This window comes from Leptonotus elevatus, chromosome 6 (genome assembly GCF_054856555.1).
Source record: "Leptonotus elevatus isolate MCC_2025b chromosome 6, RoL_Lele_1.0, whole genome shotgun sequence".
NCBI lineage: Eukaryota > Metazoa > Chordata > Actinopteri > Syngnathiformes > Syngnathidae > Leptonotus > Leptonotus elevatus.
Genome location: NC_141244.1, coordinates 17,518,211 through 17,538,981, shown reverse-complemented (window position 1 = coordinate 17,538,981; position 20,771 = coordinate 17,518,211). Strand labels below are relative to the sequence as shown.

Sequence of the window (20,771 nt, the reverse complement as noted above, 5' to 3'; positions counted from 1 at the left end):
TTAAGTTAAATACAGTAGTTATAAGTAGCAGTAGAAATAAGAGTATTTAATTTATTAGTTCATTAATGTATTGCATTTTTGTTTATTCTGAATAGTTTTGCAAAATTGTCAAATAAAAAAAACAGTATATTGGAATATAAGAAAAATATAATTTATCAAGTATATTTATTTAATAACATTTTGAATTATATTTCATGAAATTCAAGTTATGTCCAAATAATCAAATTTTTTCATTACATAAGCTTTCTTTAATACCATTAATTACACGTTCTATTAAATTATTTACTTTTTAAAACATAAATAATGAGCTATAATACTGACACTATAACGCTATTAAATTAAAATTGATTATAAAATATGCTGATATACTAATATTTCATCCATCCAATGTTACTGTACTTAATGAAATTATTTACAAATTCAAATTAAAACATTTATTGCAATTAAAATGATATCATAAACCGATTACAACGTTGATCATCTCCCTCTCATTCAGAGAGAGAGTGAGAGTGTGAGAGTCACGATAGGCACCCTGCTGATCAATTGATGTGACAAGTTGACTATTTGTTAATTGCACACCCAATAATTATGGCAAGATAGCAACAAGGCAACTCATCCGTTCCATCAAGCTGACGAAACAGTAGAGGGCGCCACTAAACAGAACAGATTTCTAGTGCAAAGTGCATATTCTTTTCTTTTTTTCACTCGAGCGACCGTTCCTGTGTAGATAAACTTCCATGAAGAGTAAACAAGCAAAAAAACATAGTGTCGATCAACTAAAGGGAAGCAGAGCAACATCATGGAGGACTTTCTCAAACGAGGAAGGAAGGAATATGGAAAAGGATGCAACCTTTCCGCCCCCTCCCTTCCTCCATCCTCATCTTCCTCATCCAGCATCAACAACTACCAACCTGATGGTGACCTCAGACCGTGAGGAGCAAGTCAGGATGCCTCCACTGCAAACATTTCACTGTCGCTAACTTTGAGGAGGTACGTCGAATTCAGTCATTTTCCTTTTCAGCCTTTATTGTTTATTTACGCTGTTGCTGGACTATAACGGTGACCGTGTATCTGTGTGTGCATTATTACTGCTTTGTCTGAAAATGATTTGCTTACCAGTAATATTGCTTTGTATCATTTGTTGTGTTTGTTTTTATTACCACATAAAAAAGATCATATGGCTGGAAATGACACAAGGAAGTGCCATATTGTGGTGACTTGAGATAAGAGTGACCTGACTTTGTCTGCTGCTGTTTGGATCATTTTTTGCTTTGAGTGCGAGCTAAAATTTGAGATATGAGCGCTGAATGGTAGCAAGAACGCAACTCGGCTGACTTCACAACAAACGGTTTGGCACGTAGTAGACAGTTCTTAAGAGGCTGCTAAATGTAAAACAAAGAGAATTACACACTGCATATTTAAGGAACCACACATCTTTGCTTTAGATAAGTTCAAAGTCAAATTATTCATTTTTTCTTCATTACTTTTATGCACAATAAATCCATTTTTGGGGGGGGCCTAAACATGCATGAAGACTCACCAAATTTGGCACACACATTGGGCCTACTGAAAAATGTGATATTTTAAGTTGCCATGCACGACTAACACAAAAATGCCTTTGTAGTGCCCCCGACAGAGATTTTACAAAGCCCTAGCCCGCTGCATTTGACCTAGTTTTAGTTCTTATTTTTTTAAACGTAATTACTTTTTTTTTTATCATTTGCATGTTGTATTTTTAGCTAATTTTTTTCTAATTTTGCACTTAAATTAATTCACTTGTATTTTTCTAACTTAATTCTTATGTAATGTTATTTCATATTTAATTTAATATTATCCATTATTTTTGTTAATGTTTTATTTTTTTAGTATATATTTTTTTGTATTTTTATTTTATTGAACTTCATTCTTTTTTTTATTTTGTATTTTAGATTTATTTTATTGTGTTATAATATTTGTATGCATTATTTGATGGGCTTTCTTTTTTGGGCGTTTTTTTCTTTCTTTCTTTTTTCTTGTTTAACTAAAAAAATTACAACATGGCTCAAGTGGCCATCTCCCATCCCAAACAAAGTGGATTCAAATGTAAGCGCTTATGACCTCGTCGGAGTGCCCTTGAACCCCCAGTTACTCCTGAAGCTGCGTCACCAGATAGTATATTAGGGGACAGTGTTAAAGACTTTTGAGTACCTTTAAGGTAAAAGCGCTAATAGTGCTATACAAGTAAAAGCCCGTTTCCCATATAAATGGAAATGGCAGGATAAAGATGTGTGTGCACGTGTGTGTGCACGTGTGTGTGCACGTGTGTGTGCGTAGAAACAACATGAAGGTCATTAGTGTAGCCCACATCTGAGCAGGAAGGAAGTGTCGTGAAGTCTTTGTAGTAAATGTGATTAGTCCACAAGAGATAAATGCTAAATTCTTTAACCTCATAATTGTTATTTTTATACGAGAGGAGATGTTACCATTCACACTGACAGGGATTTGAACCCAAATCCTAAACTTTTAAGCCAGTAATGTTAACCAACCATCTAACCACCACCAATATTTTCAAAGAATGTCATATTAAAATGTACTTCAACTTTGATACACAAAATAGGAACCATCCAAATCCAATCACCCCAATCTGGTAGGTCAAAATAATGAACCCAGTCTTGGTAAAAAAATAATAATAAAATAACTGCTCCAAATCCACAGCTACCCAGCGAGATGTTTAGAAAAACAAGCCAACATATTTGAGTGTGAAAGACAAAATGAGAAGAGAGAGTGACAGTGGAAGAAGAAACTAGAGCTGAAAACCGATCCGTCCCTCGCTTGCTCGCTCTCCCCCTCTTGCTCAAAAGTATTGATTAAAGGCTCGTCTGCCAGTTCTAGACAAGCCGAGACGCGCCGTGTCTTTGATGCGCTGTCCTCCTGGGCAGCACAGTGTCCTAGTAGTTAGTGTGTCACTGCCTCACAATTCTGAGGTTCTGGGTTTGAATCCCGACAACAGCCCTTCTGCTGTTCTCATCTCCGTGCTTGTGTGGGTTTATTATTATTATTTCCTCCCACATTCAAGAAAAATGCATGAAAATCAAGGTTTGTGAAACTTTTTCAACGAAAGGTCGCATGCAAGAAAGTTGAAGGATCATCTTGTCTTGCCAATAAAATAAACAGGATTTCAACATATGCTAACCAGTTAAATAAATGCATTGAAAGGGAGGGAAACGACTCTAGGAATGTGGACATCTGAGTTTCGTGTTATCGGTGACAAAGCAAAAAGTGTGAGCGAGTGAAATGTTAGTAATTTACTCTACTTCATTTATAGAACACTTTGGGCATAATAAATGTGGCTAGTTGCCTACATGTGCCCTGTGATTGGCTGGCAACCATGATTGATTGATTGATTGATTTATTTATTACTATAGTGTTAATCATTGAACAGTATTTTTGGTCTCATGTGTTTCTCATGTAGACACTCTCATGGGCCACAGCAGAAGCAAGGCGACAGCAGTGCTGAGATGTTTGCAAAGAAACCTCCTCCAGGTACGGCAATAGCTAGCAAGTTAGCAACTAGCCACTATAAGGCTAAGTGAGTGGCCCTTTATAGGCTAGCTTCTTTTTTCGAAAGCAGTTTATTAGGCAAAAATGACTCTTCGCACCATTTTTAGAGAGGTAGAAACGACTCCACCATTGTATTAAAAGCAGTTGGGAATGATACCATCAGCAGTGAGTTGACGATATAAACAGAAGAATGTGTTAAAAAACACACGATGATGCTCCCGCCGCTCTACCTCGATGGCGCCCGGTTTGAGCCATCGAGCAATTTGATCCTTTTAGTAAAGAGCCCTTCGGTTACCTTGGTAACGTCCTTGCATATGCGGTGACATAATGCCTTAAGCTATATGCTGTACTATATTGCCACATCATGAACAGGCGACAGCCAAGAAAAGTGATGATGATGATGATGATGATGACGATGATGATGGTGTAGGTCCACTTTCTATATGATGTGTATGGCAGTGAGTATTAATGTCAATGACCTTGCCTTTTGCCACTTGCCACTGCTGACTGAGACGCTGATCAATTTGAGGGCGCCAGGCTCCCTTGCCTCATCATCATCATCATCTTCATCTTCATTCGTCAGCTCGAACGCATCGCATTCCTCCGACCTCTGGACCGTCAACTCTGCACGCTAACAGCAGACTGACAGATCAAAAGGAATGGCCTCAACAATTTTCTTTTTAAAGCCAGTGATTCTACAAGCTAGTATTCACTATACAAATCTGCTAACAGTCCCTAATAGGAATTTTATAATTAATACAGAGTACTAATTAATAAAAGTGATGAATGCGCTTATGATTTATGAGGCTTTTCCTTAGCGTTTGCCTGACTTACTTCCTCTCCCCCTGAAATCGTTAGCCCCCCACTTTGCCATTGTTTTGTAGCCTAGCTAAGTGGTTAGCGCTCCATATAAAAATGTCACTCGACTGCAATTAGACTCCAAATTTGTCATTCTCCGTGACATTACAGATCGTAGGTCTTTCATCCCGAGTCGATACTCAAATACACGTTTGTCTCAGAGTGAGCCTGCAGGTTTGTCTGTAATGGACCTTTATGGATTTCCACGCACTTCTTTCTCACATCGCAGTCAGCGTCGGGGGCTCCTAATGCCTTCGCTGCTTGTCAGATGTGCAGCCTTAAACACGTAATGGGCAGTTTGCTAAAGATGCATTCAAGTGACTGTTCTAAGGAAGAACAGAGGACGGGAGATCCGGCATCAGATGGGAAGATGCCAGCTGCATCTGATTACTGAACTACGAGCTTCTGTTCGTGCAAATTGAGCCAGGACCATGAGAGTCATGCTTACAAGAAGTTGTATTCTTGTCTGCTCTTGTTTTTGGACATTTATATGAACTGTCTGTTACATTGTGTGATCGGATAATAATGTGTTTTCTTAGAGTTGGTGAAACATCATGTGGCTCTTTATTCAAGGTTATGTTTGAATGCTCATTTCCAAGTAACAATTGTATCTATTGGTCTACATGCATCTTTCAATCATCCCTCTGTTTTTCCATCCATCCATCCATTTACCCATTGTTCATCCATCCATCCATCATTCATCCATCCATGCATCCATCGATCACCTACCATCCATCATCCAACCTTCCAACAATCTGTACATCATTCAATCATTCATCCATCCATCATGCAACCTTCCAACAATCCACCCATCCATCATTCATCCAATCAACCATACACCCATTGTTCATCCAACCATCTATCACCTACCATTCATCCATCCAACCTTCCAACAATTAATCCATCCATGCATCCATCTATCACCTACCATTCACCATCCATCCATCAATCATTCATCCATCCATCTATCATTTATCCATCCATCCACCCATCTATCACCTACCATCCACCAAGGTTATGTTTGATCCACCATCCATCCAGCCTTCCAACAATACATCCATCCATCCATCCATTTATCCATCCATCTATCACCTACCATCCACCATCTATCCATCCTTCTAACAATCCATCCATCCATCATTCATCCATCCATGCATCCATCTATCACCTACCATCCATCATACAACCTTCCAACAATCCATCCATCCATCCATCTATCATTCATCCATCCAAACTTCCAACAATCCATGCATCATTTATCCATCCATCCATATACCCATTGTTCATCCATCCATCTCTATATATCAACAGAATCGAAAGAACCAAGTATTTTGGGATTTATAATATTGTTAACAAACTGCAAAAATATATTATTAGATGTGATTAAATGACTCACGTCTGGCTGGGATAACGACATTCCATTATGAATCACGGCTGTACAAACACAGGAAACAGCAGCACGTCTATTAATGTGTGATTGCATGTTAATCGCTTTAGTTGTGCCACCTCTTCCTGTGGCCTTTTCGTTGATTCTCGTGTCGTCATCGGTCAAATCGGTGCTGAGAATTCTACCCTTTCCTCAGAGCAAACACAGGTACGGTGCTTACATCTTCGCAGCGCTCTGCGCGGTCATTTCAGTGCAAAAGCGATCTCATCAATATTTAAAGAGGCTGACCTAAGCAGTAAGAATTTAGTTGTATCTTCAGCAACATGAGCATCACTGCACGTTTTGGATGATATCCTATTAAATGTGCATGATGATAAGATGTCGATGGTTATGGTTGTTTGTCTGCAAGTGCACCTTTCAATGAATGAGATGTTTAATCATTTGTGCGTTCACATCACATAATGCGCCTATTGTGTTCCCGCAGAGGAGGAGAGAAGGGTCAGGGCCAACGACAGAGAGTACAATGAAAAGTTCCAGTATGCGGTAAGCTCGCTCTCTCTCGCTATACGACATCACGCTGTGCTATACAGTATCTGATGTGTGCGTCCTTTCCGTGTGCTCCTTCAAAACACAACAAGAGTAACTGCATCACCACATCCAAGTACAACGTGCTCACCTTCCTGCCCATCAACCTGTTTGAGCAGTTCCAGGAAGTGGCCAACACATACTTCCTCTTCCTGCTCATTCTGCAGGTGAGGGGGCGGGGTCACGTATACTCCACATAATCTGCCTCCTGCTGATTGCAGAAACTTGGTAGAGGTTTCCTGCTACTGATTTGTCTCTAGATTGTAAAGGGTGCTGTTTGATATGACGGTTTTCGGGGTCGTGATTCATGCACACTACCTAAACACTCTCATAAATACTACTGAAATGCTCACACACTACTGATTTATTTTTGCTTACGTACACTCACACAATACTGAAATGTTTTCAAATACCAGTAAAACAATTTAAACTCATTTCGTACTACTGAAAAGCTGTCACACACGTTATTAAAACTCTCACTGAAATAGTTTTGTGTAGACTACTGAAATACTCTCACATTGTACACAATGATTTTTACACTCACTCACTCACTCACTCACTCACTCACTCACACACACACACACACTTGTACTTATATAATTGTGATTGCCTACCCCTATTCGTTACCCTAACCTCAACCATAACCCAATTCAAACCTAAATTCTAAAACTAAGTCAAAACTAAACAAGACCACACACACACTACAAAAATGCTCTCACATTCACTACTGAATTATTTTCCCCTGCTTACATTCACTAACCCTAACTCGAAACGCTCTCAGTGAACTGAATTACCCTTATACACAAAAATTAAATACTCTCACACAAATACCATAATTTTCTTTGCTCACATTCACCACTGAAAGCCTCTCACACACTACTGGCATGCTTTTACACACACTACTAAAATGCTCTCACACGACTACTGACAGTCTGTCACGCTCTCACACTAAACAGTCACATGTACTGCTGAATTTGCTCCCCACACACACAACTGAAACCTTCACATGCACAAATAAAATGCTCGCACACAAACTACACTAGTGAAATGCTTACACACAATAACAGGGCATTGGAGAAATACTCTCACACAACTGCTGAACTGCTTCCACACACTACAGATTTTTTTGTTTAGTTTGCTTACATGCACTACTGGAACGCTCTTACATTCACTGAGGAAATGTTCTCACACTACTGATACATTTCCTTGATTCTTTGACATTGTCATAGACAAATGAATTACCCTCACATGAAAAAAGGAAATTCTCTCAAATGCTCTCACACACACTGCTAAATTGTTCTCCCATTCACCACTGACATTTGTTTTGCTTTCACACACAAAACTGGAACACTCTCACACACAAAACTGAAACCCTCTCACACTCACCACTAAAATGCTCTCAAACACACAACTGATGTTTTTGCCAACACACACACCTGAAACACTCTAACCAACAAATGATATTCTCTCACACAATCTATACTATAGGAAAACAAACACACAGATAAAAGGGCACTACTGAAACGCTGACATACACACTACTTAAATACTCACACACTATACTGAATATTTTTGCTCACATTCACAACTGAAACGATCTCACACATATTTTACTGACTTTTTTTGCTCATACACTACTGAAACTCTCTGGCACACTACTAAAATGTTCTGTGCATAGTTTGACAGCCGGCGTCCCCTCATTCGGTCTAACATGGAGTTGTATGCTCTCTCTGATCTAGTTGATCCCTCAGATCTCGTCCCTGTCGTGGTTCACCACCATCGTGCCTTTAGCTCTGGTGCTGAGCATCACCGCCGTGAAGGACGCAACGGACGACTATGTGCGGACGTCTTGCTTTATGTCGCAATGAAATACCTTTAGAAGGACTTCCGTGAATAAATGTTAACATTGTCTTTTTATTTGCTCATCGCTTGTAGTTTCGCCACCGGAGTGACAACCAAGTGAACAACCGTCAGTCTCAAGTGCTCATCCGTGGCTTGTACGTTTTAAAACCTAATAATTTGTTTTAAATCATGTTATTTTTTTATAGATCATATTGAGCAGCATGAAACTGTCCTAAGTTTGAGTTGAAAGAAATGTTGCATACATATTTCCACTATTTTTATCTTCCTATTTTGCTGTGTCAGGCTTCAGAATGAAAAATGGATGAACGTCCGAGTGGGTGACATCATCAAATTGGAGAACAATCAGTTTGTGGCAGTAAGTAACTGCAGTCTTATTAGATCCAAATGTCTACCTTTAGTTTTTTTTTTGCAGCATGCAAGGGCCAAACTATTAGCTACCTTCCACACTATGATGCGTTGTAGTACCATTACAACATACAGCCACAATAATAATCAGAACTGAACATTGATTGATTTATTGTTGTGTTTATGTGCCTCTGCCTTTTTATCTCCCAGGCTGACTTGCTGCTGCTGTCCAGTAGTGAACCTCACGGCCTCTGTTACATCGAGACGGCCGAACTTGACGGGTCAGTGAAAGCACCGCGCCTTGTCCATCACTTCCGCATAACTGACTTTGTGACGTGTTGAATATCCCACAGAGAGACCAACATGAAGGTGCGCCAGTCGGTCTCTGTGACGTCAGAACTGGGCGACCCCAACAACTTGGATGAGTTTAACGGTGATTTGTGAGGTGATGTTTTCATGTGCGTGTCTATCAACTCTTATGATTCATCTCTGTCTGTGAAGGTGAGGTGGTATGCGAGCCCCCCAACAACAAGTTGGATCGTTTTAGCGGGACTTTGTACTGGAGGGACATCAAATATTCTTTGACCAACCAGAACATGCTTCTTCGAGGGTGTGTCCTCCGCAACACCGAGGCCTGCTATGGCCTGGTCATCTTTGCAGGTAGAAACATTTCTGACATCTTGGGGGTGTTACCGCACACAGATCTTTATATTTTATTCTTGCAAATGTTTGTGTGTGTGTGTGTGTGTGTGTGTGTGTGTGTGTGTGTGTGTGTGTGTGTGTGTGTGTGTGTGTGTGTGTGTGTGTGTGTGTGTGTGTGTGTGGTCATATACGTTTACAAAATGCTTAAAAGCGGGTTTAAAAATTTTGCTTAATTAAACATACCTGTGTTCACAACAATAAACAGGGATTTGGTGCACTCATTTGTTGACATAGGCCCATAGAAAGTCACGTCCAGAAAATGTCTTGACCATTTGCCACAGCACATTTACAAACATCACTAACATACTAACGTGCGACTTTCCTGGAATCAGAAAACAGTTTTTAAAAATGCTTTCAATATTCAGCCTTTATCCAAATTCACACCATGAAGTTATTAGTTTATTCCTTTGCCCATGGAAATCGGTCATGCTACATAAAAGGCTAACAAGCTAACTGGCTGACAAAGTAAGTAGCATGGCGGTCATACAACCTCCAACCTTATGCAATAAGAATTAAATTGACTAGAAAACAAGCGCAAATGCTAACTAGCTAGCTAGCATGGTGGCCATACAAACTACTCCTACCTTATGCAATAAGAATAAAATTGACTAGAAAACAAGCTCAAATGCTAGCTAACTAGGTTTTACATATTATTGATAAAGAACAAGCTTGCAGGTTAACTCGATAAGAGTTACGTTTTTCACATCAAAGCAAAAATAACAGGCAAACTAACTATCCAAGTAGAACGAATGCCTCATCAGTTGAGTAGTTTTTGCAGTCATGATAAATAAGAACATAAGTAGTTAACTCCCTTACAAAATAAGAATGCAACATAGTTAGTACGAGATAACAACTTCGTACGCCAGCTAGATAACAATTGGTTGTGGCACTTTGAATACCGATTGCAAGCTACCAAACCGGCAAAGTAGAGAATATTGTGCTAAATAATACGTTTACTAACAAGGTGGTCATCCAACCACCTTATTCGAGAGGAAAAATTGCTTTATTGCATGATAATAATCCCTAAATAAAAAGCTTGGAACAGGCTAACTTCACAACTAATCAGCTGAATAGTTAACTACTAAATAGGGATGGTGGTTAATACATTACATCCTGATTTAAATTAATATCAGTGGGTCTATTCCCCTAATTACATAGATACTTTTTGTACAAAACTCTACAGATTGCTAGTGATAACATGCACGCATGATATTATGTGTTTACTTTCCAGGCCCAGACACCAAGCTGATGCAGAACAGCGGTCGAACTAAGTTCAAGCGTACCAGCATCGACCGTCTGATGAACACTTTGGTCCTCTGGGTGGGACACCGTCTCACTTTCACAGCCCGCAACTGTTTGAGGACATGATCTCAGTGGATTTAATGTCATATCTCAAGGCATTCATCTTTCTCCATGTCAGATCTTTGGTTTCCTGGTGTGCATGGGTGTGATTTTGGCTGCGGGAAACGCCGTGTGGGAACGAGAGGTTGGATCACTGTTTCAGAGTTACCTACCTTGGGATCCTGCTGTGGACGGCTTCCTTTTCTCCGCCGTCCTCGCCTTCTGGTCCTATGTGATCATCCTCAACACGGTGGTGCCCATCTCACTGTATGTCAGGTAAGGACAGGCCTACCTATATGATAATGAAGTGATACATTATTTTTTTTTGTAAGATTTTAAAAGGAAGCCACAATTTGATGATAGTAAAGTTGCAATATAAAAGAAAAGTGGGGTATTTTTGCATTTAGATGTTTTTCTGTGTACATAACAGCGTGGAAGTGATCAGACTGGGCCACAGCTACTTCATCAACTGGGACCAACAAATGTTCTGCTCACAGTGCAACACAGCGGCCGAGGCGCGGACCACCACGCTGAGCGAGGAGCTGGGCCAGGTGGGTTTCCACAGCAGAGCAGACAAAGTGTCACTGTTTTTCTTTGATTGCGCTGGTGTTTGACCAGTTATTTATTATTGTTATTATTAATCAGGTTGAGTACATCTTCAGTGACAAAACTGGAACACTCACACAGAACATCATGAGCTTCAAAAAGTGCTCCATCAATGGGCACAGTTATGGTGAGTTCACAGATTACGCGATATAGGATTTTTTAGGGAGGTCAAACTTTACTATAACATCAAGCCAACAAATGTCCATGAATACAGTACCTTATATCTCAATGTATAATTACATTTGTGTCACTTTTAGGGGAAGTAGCAGATCCACTGGGGCCCCAGCCAAAGGTCTGTATAGCCCAAAAATCGACTGTAGGGGCCCTACATAGTCCTTAAAAATGCACATATGACCTAATAATATTGCTTCTCTTCCAGAGGTTGGACTTCACCCCTTTCAATCCCCTGGCAGATCCAGACTTCTGTTTCTATGACGACACACTCCTGGAATCGGTCAAAATGGGAGATTCCCACGCTCAAGAGTTTTTCCGCCTGCTCTCCCTCTGCCACACCGTCATGAGTGAGGAGACGAGCGGGGGTGAGGATGAGGACGAGATGCCATGAATCATACGAGTCATATGTGATCCCATCCACGCCTTTCTACCCTTTGTGTGTGCATGTCCAGGTGAGCTGGTCTACAAAGCCCAGTCTCCGGACGAAAGGGCGCTAGTGTCGGCCGCAAGGAACTTTGGATTTGTGTTTTGCTCTCGAACGCCCGGAACCATCACCACCACTGAGATGGGGCAAACCGTCACTTATACCCTGCTTGCCATCCTAGACTTCAACAATGCACGCAAGAGGATGTCTGTTATTGGTGTGTTGCCCTGATAGGAGAGAGAGAGAGAGAGAGAGAGAGAGAGAGAGAGAGAGAGAGAGAGAGAGAGAGAGAGAGAGAGAGAGAGAGAGAGAACTGAATCGTTCAGCCAAGGTTGCCTTTTAGTGATGGATAGATGGATAGATAGATAGATAGATAGATAGATAGATAGATAGATAGATAGAATTTTTGAAGCATGATGGTCCTCAGTGTTTTTGTTGTGCTGTTTTGTTTGTCAGTCCGTAACCCAGAGGGCAGGATCCGTCTGTACTGCAAAGGTGCTGACACTGTGTTGTTGGAGAGGCTCCGCCCCTGTAAGCAAGACCTGATCAATATCACCTCAGACCACCTCAATGTGAGTCACCAACCACAGGTTCAATCAACCCTCTCTTCGTGGGTAGACTCCTGCGTGAACCTGTGCTGCCATCTACTGTCAGAGTAGCAAGAGCAGCTCACGCAAACGTAATTTTAAAAGGTCTTTCATGCCAGTGCACAATATTCAGATTTTGCCGATCTTTTTTTGGTGGGGGGGGGGACTACAGGAATATGGCGCAGAGGGGCTGCGGACACTGGCTCTGGCCTACAGGGACCTGTCAGAGGAGCAATGGGAGATGTGGTCAGAGAGCCACCGATGTGCTGAGAAAGAAGAAGACCTGCTGTCAGCTGCCTATGAGCAGATAGAACAAGACATGACGGTCAGTACACTCGGTCATACTTTGTCAATTCATAGCCCAATAAAACAGGCCAAAATCTAGATATCCAGGGGTTACTATTCGATCTAAAAGTGTGTCTGTGTCTAGTTGCTCGGTGCTACGGCTATAGAGGACAAGTTGCAGGAAGGTGTCCCAGAGACCATCGCTCTTCTCTCCCTTGCTAACATCAAGACATGGGTCCTAACAGGAGACAAGCAAGGTGAGACAGACAGAGGTAGTGATTTTGATTTCTGTCAAGACAGTTCCAGGATCCGCTCAAGTTTCTTTGTGCTGTCTCCCACAGAAACGGCTGTCAATATTGGCTACTCGTGTAAAATGCTGACAGATGATATGACCGAAGTTTTCATCATCAGTGGGCACAGCGTCCAGAGGGTGAAGCAGGAACTCAGGTCAGACTGATGGATGGACGGCTGCACTTCGTTTAGTTTAGTTTAGTTTCTACTAAATTGTGGCACAGACAAGTCTCTGGTTTCTTCCTCTACAGGAGAGCTAGGGATCGGATGATCGCACAGTCGCGAACAAAAGATGGTGAGAAAGAGGAGGTGGTCGAGGGATGTGGCAAAGCCAGCTTCACCAGATTTAGAAGAACAGGAAAACTGTCACAATTTCCAACTTCCAACCTCATGGACAACATCTCTGGAGATTTCGCCTTCATCATCAATGGCCACAGCCTGGTAGGAATCTGACAGACGTATCTCAAAATACACATCAATAATCATGCTCAAAGATGTACAATATAAAGTGAAGCTACAGCCGTTGCTTTTCGTAGGCGTAAAAAGCAGGATTACAGCGGATGACATTTAGTCATTTTCAACAAAAACTACGCTGTGCTGAAATTCTTCCTGTTTTGTTTTTCTTCTTTCACATTTACAAACTAAATAAGTGTGCTGCCATCTAGTGCGCAAGCGTGTAATTACACCCAAAATAAATGGCCTGCGAACCACTTAAAGCGCTCTCTTTCCTGTCATCCAACAAGGCCCACGCACTGGAAGCTGACATGGAGGAGGAGTTTGTCACGACGGCGTGCGCATGCAAAGCGGTGATTTGCTGCCGAGTTACGCCGCTGCAAAAGGCTCAGGTGGTGGAGCTGGTGAAGAAATACAAGAGGGCCGTCACCCTGGCCATAGGGGATGGAGCGAATGACGTGAGCATGATCAAGAGTAAGTTGGAGGAAGATTGATAACAAGGAGGAAAGGAAGAAGAAGGAAAAGAGAAGTTGAGCTGCCTGTGTTCACCTTTCGGCAACCACATGCTCAACAGAGCTTCAGTAAAGACGTGTTGTTCTACTTCAGTGTTACGAAAAGCCAGGCAGGCTGTGTGGCAATGAATGTTGCAGTAGTGTATGCTGTGTCCTCATCGCGTTGGGAACTTCTTTTCTTTAACCACCTTGAAGCCCCAGTGACAGGCAAACAGTCTGTGCTCACTCCTATGTTGAGATAACCCAATAACCCAACGTACTGTTTTCTATGTGTTCCTGCAATCGTTTTTGTAAGCGTTGCATCACGCTGTTTTTTTGGCATGCATACATGCATGTGTTCTCATATAATAGCAATAGATTATAAAACATTTAAAAAATACTCTACATATATTTTCTGTACATTTCTGTCCTTCAAGGTATATTTTGCATTAGGGTTCATATTTTGAAGATCATTGTAACTGTTTAAGGTATTTTTTTTGGGGAGGGGGGTAGATTATTGTTGGGTTAAGGGTGAGGTTAGTTTAGGTTTGGGTAAAGTTAATTTAGGCTTAGGGGTTAGGAAGAGGAATGGGTCAGTCGAAATTATGAGCCCAAAATGTCTTTTTTTACAGCAGGCATTTATTTCTCTTAACCCATTAAGGCCAAAAACGCCTGGCAAAACATGTCTCTAAAACCTATGGGTGACTTCAGAGTCACCCCCGAAAACCTGAAGCTTTCCTGGAAATTCAACAATATTAAAAATAATTGATATCTTAGCTCCCGAAGCAGATAGAAACATAATTCCAAAAAACATTTCAGAACTTACACCTGTGGCGTTCAACAGATTTCGTAACAATATGCCACTGATTTGAAGTCCTCCCGCACCGTCGTCAATCGCGTCATTTATTTCATAACTCTCGCAAATCTGCGTAGGCCATAAATGCTCAAATAAAATTCCAGGACATTTTAAGAGGCCTACGTCACCTTCTTGTGTATATTCTGATGCATTTCATCAGCTAAGAGACCAAGAATTGGTCAAAACAAAATGATCTATCGGCTCTCCCGGATTTTAAAGGGTGAAGAGCGTTGGAGCGCTCCCGGCCTTAATGGGAAAAGCATTCCGTGAGAACTGTGCAAAAATACAGAAAACATCATATTTAAAGAGTTAAATAACACAACATAATTCTCATAGAGAACATAAACATATAAAGAAATCAAAAATAACCTCCATTTACCATATAGGCCTGTTAACATCCACTTCATATGCCATGCTAACAAACTAGCGCTAGTGTGCTAGCGAGCTAACAATAGTACACTACTTCCAAAAGGCATCATAAATACTAACAGAATGAGTGCAAATGATTCTGAATTATGTTACCTCATTGGTCGTTTGTACCAGAGAAAAATAAAATAGCTTCTTCCAACTGTTACAAAAGCAACTCTACAGGCTAGCTTTCCACATTCACTCTTACACAATGTAACGTAGCAAAGCATCAATCATTAGCGTCCCCATGATACACGCACATAACAAACATTGGTTCCACTTAGTATTTATGATATAATCAAAACTAAATCTATTTATATTTAAAGCTGACTCTAATGGCAGCGACAGTTTGAGCAGAGTTAAGACAGGTGTGGGGATGGAGGGATAGGGTTAGTATCATCAAGGCTACGGGTGAGGTTCATTAGGGGTTTTCAGCCAATAAGAGGTGTTCACTGGGCACTTAAGTTCCTTCTCTTAAAAACGGATGGATTTATGTTGGAATGACTTGCAAATATTAACCTTAAACTAGGGTGACCAAACGTGTCCTCTTTTGGGCGGACCGACCTTTTTCTCATGTCCTGTTCGGGCGTCCGAGGGTTTTATAATTCATGAATTGCCTGACTCATACGAGGTGAAGTACACTATGTAACTGTGACTGGTACCACCATTTTCAGGCCAGGGCAAGTGTCCTCTTTATTGTGTAAATAGGAATATGGTCACCCTACCTTAAACATAAAAAAAAAGTGGCAGAACATAAGAATCACCCTAACCCAAAATTTCCCCTCCAGGTGCTCATATTGGCGTTGGTATCTCAGGACAAGAAGGCATCCAGGCCGTCCTGGCCAGTGACTACTCCTTCTCCCAGTTCCGCTTCTTGCAGCGTCTTTTGCTGGTGCACGGTCGATGGTCCTACCTGCGCATGTGCCGCTTCTTGTGCTATTTCTTCTACAAGAACTTCGCCTTCACAATGGTGCACTTCTGGTTCGGCTTCTTCTGCGGCTTCTCTGCCCAGGTCTGAGAGGAAAGCTTGCGGTGCGGAGTCCAGAACAACCATCATGTACTTTTTGCTCTCTTGCAGACGGTGTATGATCAGTTCTTCATCACACTCTACAACATTGTCTACACGTCTCTGCCTGTGCTCGCAATGGGCATGTTTGATCAGGTATTAATAGACATTGAGCGCTACAAGTGCAAGCAAGGCCTACTTGCTTTATGTGTGCCAATATTGCATTATGATGGTGGTATTATTAAAAGTTGAATTAAGTCTTATAAGTACCCACCGGCTTCTTCCAATGGTGGGTTACAGTGTATTAGCACCAAAAGAGGGTTCGATCCACTAGCTTAGTATATATATTTTTTACCTTCTTGCATTTTAAGGATGTGCCTGATCAAAGGAGTCTGGAGCATCCAAAGCTGTATGAGCCCGGCCAACTCAACCTTCTCTTCAATAAGCGCAAGTTCTTCATTTGCATCGCCCAGGGCATCTACACGTCAGTGGTGCTGTTTTTTGTCCCCTACGCCATCCTTGCCAATGCCTTGCAAAGCAGCGGAGAGCCTCTCAACGACCAGCAGACCTTCGCTGTCACCACGGCGACAGCCTTGGTCATTGTTGTGAGTGTACAGGTAAGCCTTACCAGAATAGTGTGAACTTCCATGCAGCTGCTCCCGTTATAAACATGCTGTTCTGTTTGTGTTTGTTTTTGTTTGTGTAGATCTCGCTGGACACAGGCTTCTGGACTATTTTCAACCATGTGTTTGTGTGGGGTTCGTTGGGCTGCTATTTCACCGGCATGTTTGCCGTGCACAGTCAGACACTCTTTGGGAGCTTCCCCAATCACTTCCATTTTGTAGGTCAGTCCATGATCGAGTTCCAACCACAAAAACACTAGAATGAAATCATAACCCCAAAAAATGTTGTTCATTTCATCAACATCTGTTAAGTGTTTGTTTTTGCATCAAGTGTCTGTGGCCAAAAAGTACCGTGGTTTCATCAGATCGTAGCAAATTTTCCCACGTGCGTTTGAAAGATTTCCTCTTTTTCTTTTGCCATAATTGTTGCGGTTTCCACGGGTCATTAAAAAGCATTTAAAGTGAAGTGGATTTTGCTCAAATTAAAGCCTTAATAGCATTCAAATGCATTAAATATAATGTCCGTAGGCATTAAAAATTCAAATACAATTGATGTAAAAAAACAACAACAAAAATACATTATTTTAATGCTTTATTTTACATAAAATGTTGTGCAAAGGAGCTGCTATATAACGCAATTTAGTAATAATAAATGTGATTAAAAAAAAAATATATATATATATATATATATATTTATTTATTTGTGGGGACAGGTAGCTACTTGTACTTTTCAATTAACAAAATGGCCTGGATTCCTTGAGTTGCTTCATGTTCCAAACATCAATTGCTATGAATATGACAAAAAATTTTAAAGTACTGTTACTGTCACCAACGTCCAACATGAAACACTAATGCCAACTAGTGGCAGATAATTACTTTAACACCAATTTATGACTCAATGTTTTACACTCTCTGTCCTCTTAACTGTCTATATATTTTTAACTTCAATTAACTTTATGAATTACTTACTATAAAATTACTGTATCAAATACAACCACCTTTCTATTTGGTAACCATATTTATCCCGTTTTATGTTAATTAACAAGAGTATGATAAACTTGAAAATTTTATTTTATTGTACATTTAGAACAGATATAACGTGTGATTAATTTGAGATTAATAGCAAGTTAACTATGGAAATCGTGATTAATTACGATAAAAAAAATTTAATCAACAGGCAGCCCTATTATATAAACAGTATAATGCATATATGTATGTATGTACATTGTACCGTATGTGTGTGTACGTGAGTGTATTTATTTACAGAACGACAGAGGCATTAAACTTGTTTAAAGTTGCACGAAAAACAGCAATAAAAAGCATTAAATTAACAGTTCCAAATCCTACCAGTCGATGTTAGCAATAAACTCTCAGATTTCTGCAAGAGAGAAAAATAGAATAGCCTAATGGAACATCTAAAATGTTTTGTGCGTTATTCAAAGGCCCTTTATATGGTGGCAGGTGTGTGCTGACTCATTTAACAAATTTAAATATGATTGCTTAATTCATTAGGCATCACCAGTTAGGGAATTAAATGAACTTAAAATAACACACCACTAATAACAAATTTTCCAGTATTGGATTAGGCATTGTGTATAAAGAATAAAAGTACAAATATCTCTGGTATCTTATTCCCTGAATTTTCTTTTAGACCGATTAAGAATCAAAATAAAAACATACCGTGTGCAAGGTCAATATCCTGGTCACGTGACCGTGATGATGTTTCCTGTGCGTAAACGTCAGCCACCGTCATTTACTTGAATGGGAGTTTGCTGACAACGGGCAATAAAAAAGACCGTCTTCTATCGCAATTACTGCGCCAATTCTGATCAGAGTAAAATCCTTAGCACGCCAGGTTTTATGTCATTCCGTGTAGGATGGGCGGTCTCTCCTAAAGCGTGATTAGCACACAACATGTAGCTGGCCGAGCAGAGTAAAAGTAACCCGGATGTTTACCGTCCAGTTAGGAACCGTCCACAACTTACATTTCCAGAGTGAACAATGTCAATGGTGACTTGACTGGTAATTTGAGCCTCTGTAACACGCAACTTGTAGACGGTCCCTAACTCCGATTTGCTATGAGTCGGCCGGCTAAATGAGTTGTTATCGGCCACTTTCATCTCCGCTTTCGTCTGTGGACATAAATCTTTGGTGAGTCCTCCGTGGCTGTACTGCTTTTGAAGGAATGCTTCTTTGCAATAGGGTGTATTTCCACCTTTGATGTCCACCATGGGACGCAATAATTCCTGGTGAGTATCTCTGTTGTCATTAGCGGCCATGTCATATATGCGTGTTTTACACGTCACGATGATCACGTGACTGTCCAAAATGGACGATATTATACTTAATGCAAAAATATTCACAGAAAGTGCTATAAAATCTTAATCGCTCAACATAAATGTACTTTTTTTTCGAGGGAAGAGTTTAAATTAACCATTTTACAAAATAGCTGGTTAGTTTTTCCATAAGTCACAAGAAAGAGCCATGGGGAATTTCAAATTGTAAAATGTTTACAATTTGAGGCCTAACAATTGCTTGTTTGTGTGTTTTTGAGTGCAGGCAGCGCTCAGAGAACATTATTGCAGCCAGTCGTGTGGTTGACTATTGCACTTGCAACGGCAATCTGTATAGTTCCAGTTTTGGCATTCCGCTTCCTCAAGTTGGACCTCAAACCTCAACTCTCAGACACGGTGAGAAAAAAAAAAGTCACGTGTCTCCAAAATGAAGTCAAATTGTCCGACCAATGATTAACTGGAATATTTCTGAGCTTGTACATGTGTTTTAACGGGTGAATGCATACTGTGACTGAGCTCACACATTGTAAAAAGGCTGTAAATATTTACTGACTTAATCAGTGTACTCAAATGACAGATGAAGCTTTTAATGCAGTTTTACTGTTTTGTGGTCTTTTTAGTTACGGTGATGTGACCAACATCCTTTGTCTTATTTTCATTTCATTGCATATTCTATTACATTACGAAATGATGACTAAAACCAACCCATTTTTGATTTCCACTCTCTAGATCCGCTACGCTGAGCTGGTGCGTCAAAAGACGCGTAGGCTCGCAGGTGGCAGCGTGGCATCCACCTGGCGCAGCGCGGGCAGCGTCTCCGAGGGCCGCCTGGGCGCAAGGGGCGGTTCCCGGAGGTCCGGCTACGCCTTCGCCCACCAGGAGGGATTTGGGGAGCTGATCACCTCCGGGAAGAACATGCGTCTGTCGTCTTTGGCTCTGGCCAGCTTCGCCTCCAGACACAGCGCCAGCTGGATCGACACCCTGCGGAGAAAAAAGCACGTTAACACGCCTCCCAGTACGTCGGGGGAGTGCACGCCTGCGCTCTCGCACTCCTCTTCTGTTCTGGGAAGCTCGCAGGAAGCATCCATCGAGGAGGAAAGAGTCGGAGATTCCCAGATGATTCCCATGACGTCCACTTCGGAAGATCTTCGGGAAGTAGCCAACTGCACTGGTTGCCATGACGACCACACAAACAGAGTGAAACCATTTTGACGTTATTAGGACGGATTTCAAATCTGATTGTGTAAAAAAAGAGTTCCAATGCTAATATAGTTGAAATTACATTGGTCAGCATTTGTAATTGTGAAGACCATGGGCAGATTAGATTCACATGGCAAAAAAAAAAAAAAAAAATCCACTATCCACACATACACATATTAGAAGCAATGCAGCGAAGAGAAATGCTCCAAAATTAAGATAATAGAATGTTGGGAATATATTAATACAATTTAATGGAACAGATACTTTATAAGATTGTATGTTGTGAATGTAGGTCAATCAGCAGCAGCATATTCTAAGAGCGCATACAATTATTAAAGGGGAAGTCAATTAAAAAATTAATTTGACAATAATATGTTATATGTGACCTCACTAGTCTAAACATGACATTCTGATTAATATTACATTTGTGGAATATGAGTTATGAAGCAAAA

The 20,771-nt window shown here is 40.8% G+C and overlaps 2 protein-coding genes across 5 annotated transcripts in view; one reads left to right on the top strand and one right to left on the bottom strand.

Moving 5' to 3' along the window:
* Window positions 1–18,742, bottom strand: part of ltap1 (lipid transport auxiliary protein 1) — a 41,721-nt gene extending 22,979 nt beyond the window's left edge. The window contains exons 1-2 of one of the 2 annotated variants that reach the window (XM_086078184.1): window positions 18,506–18,742; window positions 10,795–10,913 (exon numbers count right to left, since the gene is read on the bottom strand). The gene's annotated coding sequence lies outside the window, so the exon portion shown is untranslated. Of the gene's footprint in view, window positions 1–10,794; window positions 10,914–15,310; window positions 15,403–18,505 lie in introns of those variants that run through there. The other variant, XM_086078183.1, reaches the window with a different exon arrangement.
* On the top strand, window positions 113–20,728 carry atp8b2 (ATPase phospholipid transporting 8B2). Of its 3 annotated transcripts, XM_086078175.1 has the most exons (29): window positions 113–990; window positions 3,452–3,522; window positions 6,270–6,328; window positions 6,424–6,537; window positions 8,110–8,208; window positions 8,306–8,367; window positions 8,516–8,588; window positions 8,789–8,859; window positions 8,932–9,011; window positions 9,080–9,238; window positions 10,512–10,600; window positions 10,701–10,897; window positions 11,052–11,172; window positions 11,267–11,354; window positions 11,485–11,519; window positions 11,607–11,766; window positions 11,854–12,042; window positions 12,282–12,397; window positions 12,585–12,737; window positions 12,843–12,954; window positions 13,039–13,144; window positions 13,240–13,429; window positions 13,732–13,915; window positions 15,985–16,208; window positions 16,275–16,358; window positions 16,574–16,819; window positions 16,909–17,047; window positions 19,385–19,515; window positions 19,849–20,728. In XM_086078175.1, exons 2-29 carry the CDS (start codon window positions 3,498–3,500, stop codon window positions 20,329–20,331), a joined length of 3,789 nt encoding a protein of 1,262 aa, XP_085934301.1. In that variant the 5' UTR covers window positions 113–990; window positions 3,452–3,497; the 3' UTR covers window positions 20,332–20,728. The 3 variants fall into 3 exon arrangements, with proteins under 3 accessions (XP_085934301.1, XP_085934300.1, XP_085934302.1); XM_086078174.1 differs by having other exon boundaries at window positions 12,843–13,144; XM_086078176.1 differs by lacking the exon at window positions 3,452–3,522 and having other exon boundaries at window positions 6,270–6,537.
* Window positions 20,729–20,771: the final 43 nt, after the last annotated feature.

Coding starts and splice junctions, on each gene's coding strand:
- atp8b2 (XM_086078174.1), top strand. CDS start 3,498: ATGTTTGCAAAGAAACCTCCTCCAG. Junction 9,012..9,079: donor CAACTTGGATGAGTTTAACG/GTGATTTGTGAG, acceptor CTGTCTGTGAAG/GTGAGGTGGTATGCGAGCCC. Junction 11,520..11,606: donor CACTGGGGCCCCAGCCAAAG/GTCTGTATAGCC, acceptor CTTCTCTTCCAG/AGGTTGGACTTCACCCCTTT.